The 10,314-nt window shown below is 40.0% G+C and overlaps 1 protein-coding gene across 1 annotated transcript in view; it reads left to right on the top strand.

Annotated features, from left to right (window-relative positions):
• The window catches only part of LOC135490854 (coiled-coil domain-containing protein 77-like), a 38,142-nt gene that overhangs the window by 12,117 nt on the left and 15,711 nt on the right, over nucleotides 1–10,314 (top strand). The window contains exons 2-3 of the mRNA XM_064776410.1: nucleotides 148–269; nucleotides 688–825. Coding sequence (XP_064632480.1) covers nucleotides 148–269; nucleotides 688–825 — 260 coding nt within the window. The remainder of the gene's footprint in view (nucleotides 1–147; nucleotides 270–687; nucleotides 826–10,314) is intronic.

Here is a 10,314-nt window from a genome sequence, read left to right as displayed (position 1 = left end):
CCATTACTTTGCGTTTACACCAGGAAAATTTAGGCTGCATTCGGATTCCATCGGATCTCATCGGGTGTTTGCTCAAGTGTGTAAACGGCACTATAGTCCCTGTTTTGTACACTTCTAGACGCTTTTTTCCAATGTTGTCATTTGCAGGCTACCTTCGTCCATCGCGAGAATTATTAGAATACTACCGTAAGAAAATAGCTGATTATGATGTGGAACAGGAGGTCGTTGTGGGTAAATTAGAGGAATACAGGAAAACATATGAGGACCAGGTATGAGTACCAAATTTGTGGTTGTGAAATGTGCAATATTATTACTGCGATGAGCGATAAAAAGATTGCTTGCGGGCGGGTACTATAGCTTTGCTAATAAACAAAAAACACAGTGACAACCTGAGGAGAAGTTGGAAAGCCCTGGGGCCTGATTCACAAAGCACTCTCAGGGACTTACGGGCCCGTAACATACTCTTAGATAACACTTAAGGAGTTAAGTGGTATTCACAAAGGTGAATCGAATCAGGCCCCTGGTCCCTATGGGTGTCAGGCTATCCAGATATTCATTATTCATAATCCACCAACCTAACGATAACAGAAAACAGTGCAGGGAACACTCAATTTCATCACATGACAAAATCTTGTACAAAATTACAGTGGCATTTGCTAATCGTTTATAAAATCGTTTAACTTTCAGCACAAAATTCAATATGAAGTTCGATCGCGCGAGGAGGAGATTGCTGAGCTGCAGAAAGCCCTCAGTGATATGCAAGTCTACCTATTTCAGGAGAGGGAACATGTTTTACGATTATATGCTGAGAATGATCGATTAAAGGTATTAAATTTTACATAGTACTTACTTCAATGGTGCTCTTCAGTAAACCATATTTAAGACTGCCACACACTCACAGTGTGGCGGTCTTTCTTATTTTTACTGATCCTGTATCTCTCTATCTCCCGTCATCATCCTCGCCATCATTGTCAGGTCGTTCATCATACCTCTGACATCTTGGCTATCAGAAATGGCTGGTTCTCTAGTGTAGTACTGCTCCTCCTACCAGTGTTGTGTAGCACCAGGACAGGCAACCAGTCTCAGCCGTCAACAGAGGTATTAAGGGTGGACGAGAATGAACTAATCTATCCTGTCAGCACGATCAGTCGAGAAATAAGCGATATTTCGCCTCAAAAACACCACTAATTGTGCGAGAGGTAGAAATGATGAGATTCCTGATGCGACGGTAAAGAATAAATAAGTTTATTTCCGATAAATTTCGTTGTTGTATTTTCCCCCGTGAGGAGATTGGCAACATCTCCAGCGAGCAGCGTATTGGCAACTCCACTCTGGCCCCAGTTGGTGTTCTGTGCAATTCCTTTTACTGAACTGCTTCCCTTGCATGCCGATTAACCGTTGTTGTGCATATATCCATCCATCACCGCCGATAAACTCCCCCCTGATCGGCTGTCAGAAGGGCTGTGACTTTATTGGTAGTCTCCCTGCATTCCCTTCCTTTCCCACGCGTCCATGTCACGACAACACTAACATTACACTCACTCGTGGTTGTCGCATGAGACACACACTGAAAGTCATCATAATTGCAGACCAGGTGTTCAATGAGTAACGGTTCCAGGGATGCTGACCTGACCCAAATGCACAGTGCATGTTGTATAGAAGAAGGGTAACCTGATCCGGAGGTTGGCACTATCAAATCAGGCTGTCATTCAATTACTTTGTGTCGGGCAATTTGATTGGCCACCCGTTTATGATGGTGCGTCCGACGGGTTTCATGGCCCTTTTTGTCGGCGGTGAAAGGAGGAGACTTTAGGACTGATATTCACCGCCGATAAGTCGGCATGCCTTGGCTTTGCATTGATCGTAGTGGGAGGGAAAATGACTTATGTAAGAGCTACAGCAGAACTTTCACATGTGTTAGACATGCTGATTGTGAATTTTCAAGGTGGGCTAAACCTCATTCATCGTACCTCAATGTCGGTAAAATGTAGTTAAGATGGAAGCAAACCTTAAATATTGGCTCAAACTACGGTAGAATCGAGCTTAAACGACCGGTTTCTTATATTCAGAGATCCTCCCCGCATAACATGTAAACCAGCTGGGGAGGTTATTCAAGGCAGAGTTAGTCCAATCGCAACCCCGTGCTGGAATCAATAGTTGGTTATCAGGCCTAGGGTGAAACTGACCATACCATCTCGTCTACGCGTCAAGCCAATCAGCACAATACTTGTTATGTTTTATTCACTCCCATTTTAACGGTGGGTGTGCTAATTGGAAATAATGAACCAGTCGTTCAAACACGGATTCTACAGTTTATACATGTTTGATGGCACTCAAAGTGATATGTTGTCATTTTCTCTTGGTTTTGTAAGTGTTCACCACCGCGGCACTGTACTAGCTGTCACTGTGCTGCGTGCGTGGACCTTTTTCGGAGAAGTTTGTTTGGTCGTCCTCATCATCATCCTAATTCACTCCTTTCTGAGTTTTTTGCCTGTTTGAAGCTGATGGTTGTAGGTGGAATGACCACATTTTTAGCTCAGCTGACAAAGTCAGCAGAGCTGGTAGAATAACTGTTCAAATTCTGTCTGTTCATCCATCTGTCAACATGGGGCACGCGTTTTGTAACCATAAGACCTAGAGATTTTTAACTTTATGGTCCAAAGAATTTCCCCATTTATCATATACCCTAAATTCACAGTTTCGTCAGACATGCTATAAAAATCATGAAAAATTTGGCACGAAAAGTAAGTACAAACTTCTCCAAAATCTTGGAAAGTGTCTGTAAGGAATCCTTTTGCTTTAAGATGAAGTCTCCGCCACTTAAAATCCCATTAACCCCTTGCCTCCCTAGAGGGGACGATATATCGTCCCTATATTTTGTCTTGCGTATACCTTGTTGGGAAGATATATCGTCCCTATACTTATGCTTTAGTATAGAACTCGCTGTACATGTTAAACACTATTGTACGGTGTATTCATGTCCCTGGGGGTCTGCAGAAGACTATATTTAGTTTCATTGGGGGTCTTTGAAAGGAACAATTTCATTTTTCCTTGCAGAACTAATATCAAGGTAATGATTGTTTTTCAAGAATTTTATTCAGTCAAGCAAATACATAGTAGACTGTTACCTAAAGCTAAGTACACACATATCAGCTATTTGGTCGGTCCTTAAAAAGAGCTATGTCATTGATCCTTAAAGAGTAAGTCGAAAGCATTGAATTTCTGGGTCAACTTTTGGGAGCTCATATTGATTCTTATGCAAAAATTCCTGTATTTCCCTGGAAGACGAGAAGAAACAAACCCCGGCCTAAGGATCAAGTGAAAAATTCAGCCAAACTTTGTACAGCACCATATGGAAATTTTGCATGCATTCAATGCCTCTGATCAGAACTCTCCTGGAAATGTGGTTCTAGTACCAAATTTTATTAACAGATGTCACTACAAGTCATCTGAAAGGATGAAATTACAAATTACAAATTACAAATTACGAATTACAAATTTTCAAATTACAAATTACAAATTACAAATTACAAATTACAAATTACAAATTACAAATTACAAAAGTTTATTGAATCCGTATAAAATTTACATTTTGCATGGGACGAAAATACAATAAACATGAGTGCAGTGTCGATAGAGAGTCAGAAGAAAAGAGAGCGCTAAGTCATAAAAGTAATCAAATAATACAGAAATTACTTAAGCGTGCCAGAGAGTTAGTGGGTATTATTACAATGATTGCAGCAGTATTTTTAATAATTATAGAGCATTTCTCATCTGAAATGCTAGATAACAGAATTTACCGGTGAGGCGAGCTACATTGTCTTCAGCAGTTAAAAGATATAATAATAGATGTATTTTTGAAAGTTCATTAGTTAACCCAATTCGAGTTTTGTTCAAATATTTATCACGAAGGTTAGAGAGCAAAGGGCATGAACACAAAAATTGAGTCGCATCTTCAGTTTCTTTGATTCCCAATGATAGACAGTGAGGGCACCACCTCTAATCCCTGGGGATAATAGGACGAGAGTAACGGCCTTTCTCGATTAAAAGACAATGATTACTCAGTCTTAATTTGGTAAAATGGGACCTGTGCTCCCTATCTTGGATATCATCTATTTCTATTTCTAAAAGCTACGTATGTACAAAATTTTCCCTCATTTAAACCTATGTACTTCTGATCGAACTTTTCAAACCAGAACGATTTATAACACTCCTTCATATGTTTCTTGATTGTTTAAGAGGAGATACCTGGATTACATAAATCAAAATTGATTTTCTTCGACAATTTCTTATAAAAAGAGAACCAGGAGTAAAAGCCTTTTAAAGTGTAACAACTTTGATTCAGTAAAAGCATCTCTTAAAACTGGATTGTCAGTATTATTCAGGTGTGTGTGGTAAAGTTTGAATAAAATGTCCAAAGCGTTTCCTAAAAATAGTTTTCTTTAATTTTTCTCAAAACTTTCAAATATGAGTTAAGCAATAATGCTATGAAGCTAACAATATAGAATGCTTATAGCAGCCAAAATCGGCTGTGCAGTAGCTTAAGGGTTAACACCTTGGGTGCCCGATGATGTAGATCTATGTCATTGGATGGGATGAGCCCATCGAATGTTGCAGTTGTGTCTTTGAAGTGATGTAAACTACACGACCTCCATCTGATAGGCTAACCCTGAACCAATGGAACTTCGTTACTTCAGCATTCTGTGCGCGTTTGAGGTCTGATTGGGGAGGGTTTAGGGTGCTCTTGGGGAAGGAAAAATTGGTATTTTTGACGAATGCTCACGCTTTTTGAAGAAAACTTAAAAATAACGATATGGAGGATATCATAAGTGTTTGTAATCGAAAGCTTTGGGAATGGAGGATCCATGGCAAAGATTTCAGAAATTTTTTTAAATGTGGTGAAAAGGGGTCACAGCAACGAATATTTCTTAAAACCTATGGGCATCCAAGGTGTTAAACTACTACTTGCTTGTAGTAGCGATGTATTTTACATTTTTGGTTTGGGGATTTTCTCTTCCTCTATCTATGAATCCTTCGCCTTTTTGCACCATTCCTTTTTCTCGGGTGCTCATAGTTGGTACATTTGGTACATTTTTGGTTTGGGGAATTTCTCGTCCTCCATCTATGAATCCTTCGCCTTTTTGCACCATTCCTTTTTCTCGGGTGCTCATAGTTGGTAGTGGCACCGTCGCTCTCCTCGGTGGGGGTGTCACCGTCACGGTCGCACTCCTCGGTGGGGGTGTCATGGTCCCTCGCATTGGAAGTGGTATCAAAATCCTGTGACATATCCAAAAAAAGTTATCTAAACTTGATAAATATAATAAAAATGCCACTCTCACTTCAGCATATTTTGTATGACATCATTTTTCCCAGGCGGCTTGCATGAATTATGAATTCCGTGATTTTCACAGTTACAGTTTTTGTCGTATTGTTTATTATCAAGTTTCTAATTAATCATGCAGCGGGATATGACGAGGTAGGCTTAACGAAAAGTCAAGAAGAGAAACTGTGAAAGGGAAATAGGCAACATTTCTTAACATCTTGGAGCAAACTACATGTATAACAGTGTTTTTAGCTTCAAGATAAGATGATTTTAAAAATTTTGACATTTCCCTACCTTGCTCTGCTTCTTCTTTATGACACGTGCGATATAATAATTCGGGCCCAAACGAATCTTCAATACGTCAGGGGTGGATCGGGTGACAGGCCTTAGAATATTCTTACACGGCGAAAACCTAAATGGGGCTGAAAGAAAAAAAAAATGTGCATGTTCAAATGTAAGAGTCAACCATTAGCTGTAATTGACAACAAAGACAATAGCAATAAATAGCGAGTTTCCGCAAATCTCACGAATTACAAATTACGAATTACGAATTGCTATCTATACGAGAAAGAGACCACAGGATCATTGATTTTTAAGCTGATCAACGTCTGTTGCCCTTGGAAGGGTAACTCGGGACCCAAACTTCTTACACCAATCCACTGTAATTTCTCTTTTAAATTCGTGGTGACGAGCTGGCCGAGGCGTTACAAATTAGTCTACATTGTCGCAGTGTTTGTTTTTCAGTAAGACCAGAACTTGACGACAGCATTAACTTCTAATACATAACACCAGATACAGCTGACTGCAAAATGGAACGCGTGTTCCTTTGTAACTATAAGTGCGTAATTCGTAAATCTTATTTGTGAGATTTTGGGAAACTCACTAATGTCTTAAAACTGTGAACAGGAGTTGAATTTTGTTCACCTTTTTGATGTCTAATTTTGTATTGCATTCAAGTCACATGACTTCTGATCATGATATTGTTTGCAGATGTTATCACTGGTCCCTGTGACAGGGACCGGTGATCTTAGTGACCTGCAATCAAACTTAGCAATTTCACATTTCACCCACAGACAAGAGACCGTCTTGTCACACATATCAGTGATTGTAATAGCAGGTTGCAGTGATTAAATTACTCATTTGCAGGGCGTGATAAAATACTTTTACTTGTATAAAGGTAACATTACATACGTCCAAAGTGCGAATCTCTGGCATCATATCGTGCTGGCGATTCTTTGGCAACATGTCGTGCTGGCGATTTTTTGGCAACATGTCGTGCTGGCGATTCTTTGGCAACATGTCGTGCTGGCGATTCTTTGGCAACATGTCGTGCTGGCGATTCTTTGGCAACATGTCGTGCTGGCGATTCTTTGGCAACATGTCGTGCTGGCGATTCTTTGGCAACATGTCGTGCTGGCGATTCTTTGGCAACATGTCGTGCTGGCGATTCTTTGGCAACATGTCGTGCTGGCGATTCTTTGGCAACATGTCGTGCTGGCGATTCTTTGGCAACATGTCGTGCTGGCGATTCTTTGGCAATTCTTTGAATCCTTCGCCTTTTTGCACCATTCCTTTTTCTCGGGTGCTCATAGTTGGTACATTTGGTACATTTTTGGTTTGGGGATTTTCTCTTCCTCCATCTATGAATCCTTCGCCTTTTTGCACCATTCCTTTTTCTCGGGTGCTCATAGTTGGTAGTGGCACCGTCGCTCTCCTCGGTGGGGGTGTCTCGGTCGCACTCCTCGGTGGGGGTGTCATGGTCCCTCGCATTGGAAGTGGTATCAAAATCCTGTGACATATCCAAAAAAAGTTATCTAAACTTGATAAATATAATAAAAATGCCACTCTCGCTTCAGCATATTTTGTATGACATCATTTTTCCCAGGCGGCTTGCATGAATTATGAATTCCGTGATTTTCACAGTTACAGTTTTTGTCGTATTGTTTATTATCAAGTTTCTAATTAATCATGCAGCGGGATATGACGAGGTAGGCTTAACGAAAAGTCAAGAAGAGAAACTGTGAAAGGGAAATAGGCAACATTTCTTAACATCTTGGAGCAAACTACATGTATAACAGTGTTTTTAGCTTCAAGATAAGATGATTTTAAAAGTTTTGACATTTCCCTACCTTGCTCTGCTTCTTCTTTATGACACGTGCGATATAATAATTCGGGCCCAAACGAATCTTCAATACGTCAGGGGTGGATCGGATGACAGGCCTTAGAATATTCTTACACGGCGAAAACCAAAATGGGGCTGAAAGAAAAAAAAAATGTGCATGTTCAAATGTAAGAGTCAACCATTAGCTGTAATTGACAACAAAGACAATAGCAATAAATAGCGAGTTTCCGCAAATCTCACGAATTACAAATTACGAATTACGAATTGCTATCTATACGAGAAAGAGACCACAGGATCATTGATTTTTAAGCTGATCAACGTCTGTTGCCCTTGGAAGGGTAACTCGGGACCCAAACTTCTTACACCAATCCACTGTAATTTCTCTTTTAAATTCGTGGTGACGAGCTGGCCGAGGCGTTACAAATTAGTCTACATTGTCGCAGTGTTTGTTTTTCAGTAAGACCAGAACTTGACGACAGCATTAACTTCTAATACATAACACCAGATACAGCTGACTGCAAAATGGAACGCGTGTTCCTTTGTAACTATAAGTGCGTAATTCGTAAATCTTATTTGTGAGATTTTGGGAAACTCACTAATGTCTTAAAACTGTGAACAGGAGTTGAATTTTGTTCACCTTTTTGATGTCTAATTTTGTATTGCATTCAAGTCACATGACTTCTGATCATGATATTGTTTGCAGATGTTATCACTGGTCCCTGTGACAGGGACCGGTGATCTTAGTGACCTGCAATCAAACTTAGCAATTTCACATTTCACCCACAGAAAAGAGACCGTCTTGTCACACATATCAGTGATTGTAATAGCAGGTTGCAGTGATTAAATTACTCATTTGCAGGGCGTGATAAAATACTTTTACTTGTATAAAGGTAACATTACATACGTCCAAAGTGCGAATCTCTGGCATCATATCGTGCTGGCGATTCTTTGGCAACATGTCGTGCTGGCGATTCTTTGGCAACATGTCGTGCTGGCGATTCTTTGGCAACATGTCGTGCTGGCGATTCTTTGGCAACATGTCGTGCTGGCGATTCTTTGGCAACATGTCGTGCTGGCGATTCTTTGGCAACATGTCGTGCTGGCGATTCTTTGACAATGGAACTGTAATATGGTTGAGCCGGATTCAGCTCTTGACGATCATCCTCTTCTGTCTCCAAGGAGGGGCCTGGATGGTCACGACCCTTGCATTCATCATCATGAAATGGCATTTTTAATAGATGATCTTAATGTTCTGCAAATATAAAAGTTGGATCAAAAATAATTAAGACAAGCAACAAGAAGGAGACTCCCATGAACGACATTGAGTGGCAAAATCTCTAAATTTGGGAAGAGTTATTCAATTTTTAGCCCGTTTATATATTTTTGGTTTGATACATGTAACCGTCTCTAAAACTGGAAAGCTTTCAAGGTCTTTTCCTTGTGCTCCCCACACACCCTGGGATTTTACAAATTTCAGCAAAGGTCTGGAACCTCACTGGCGATATCCTAAAGAAAAATCAGCTCTACGCATTGATAAATTACCAGGTTAATCAAGCAATAACCAAAGTGTACTTGTTCATGCCCATGCGTAACTGGATACAAATTAGAAAATTTTGTTCAAACTTCTGCCGACTACAGCACTGATTCAAAGTATAAACAGGCAATGATAAATATCACCCTAGCTTATCCGGTCATCCTAAACAGTGTCCACCAGCATTCACCAGGTTTAAAGTCATCGAAATAAAATTTAGTAGACATAAACGAAATAAGTATACCATAAAACACATTTCCTTAAAATTTCATGACATTTTGGTGTAAGGTAACGGAGTTGTTGTCGAAAATCACAGGGCTCCTGTTGTATTGGCGATTATCCAAGTCAAATCCATCGAATGGGTGGTGGACGCTGGTAACTGGCTTATTTAGCACACAAATGTCATTGTGAAAAATGTCCAGCTTATTTCGTTTATGACCATTGAATTATATTTTGATGACTTTAAATTTGCTTTTAAACCTGTTGGACCCTGTTTTGGATGACCCAGCTATTAAATCGGCTCCACATTTCCCATCGGATATGCGGCTCAATTTGATATAGGACCTGCACACAAAAACACAACACAGGGCACTTGACCTCCGTCTGAAAGACTTGATACAGTTCTGGCAAACGCTTATTTACTGCAGTTATAGGCCTATTTGAATCACCAAAAAAAAAAAAAAAGAATAAGATCAAAATTCATCAGTGCAGAATATACGATGCCGCCATGTCGTGTACATGTGCACATTGGGAATGTGTACATGGCAAAACTGGGGAAACTGAAGAAATTGTGTTCTAGAAATCCCATGCAAGTATGAATCTGGGCATCAATTAAAAGTTCATCTGTTTGTGGTGCAAAAGTTGGAGGTAAATAACACTTACTATTCAAATTATCAGTATTACTTGCTAGAAAATAACTGCTCAGAACTTTTATTGTTTCGGAATGAATCCGCATGAACAGAAATGAGGAAACCTATTGCGAAATCGTAGGCCCAGTCCTTGGCTTGATAAAGTATGGAATTAGTGAAACCTTGGAAACACTGATAAACCTTGGAATATTCAGGTCTCGTTAGGGAGTTTTTCCCAAATGTACGCGATGATGACGTGCCCCATTAACAGGACGTAACATCTATTTTAAAATGCGTTTCCAAAGTGAATGCATGAGGACAACCCATTTGTGTCGTATATCACTGGAAACGCCCGATTCCCCTGATTCTGCAGGATGTCAAATCGGGCATTTTATTTCTTTAAATAAATCATAAGCGTCGCATTTGCTCCTAGCTCTGTTCACCATCCCAAATGGCAATATTGCCAATTGGGCCGGACAATCACGAAAAA

The sequence above is a fragment of the Lineus longissimus genome, chromosome 7, assembly GCF_910592395.1.
Source record: "Lineus longissimus chromosome 7, tnLinLong1.2, whole genome shotgun sequence".
Lineage (NCBI taxonomy): Eukaryota > Metazoa > Nemertea > Pilidiophora > Heteronemertea > Lineidae > Lineus > Lineus longissimus.
The sequence above is the reverse complement of the archived record's forward strand: the minus strand, read 5'-3'. Positions and strand labels throughout refer to the sequence as shown.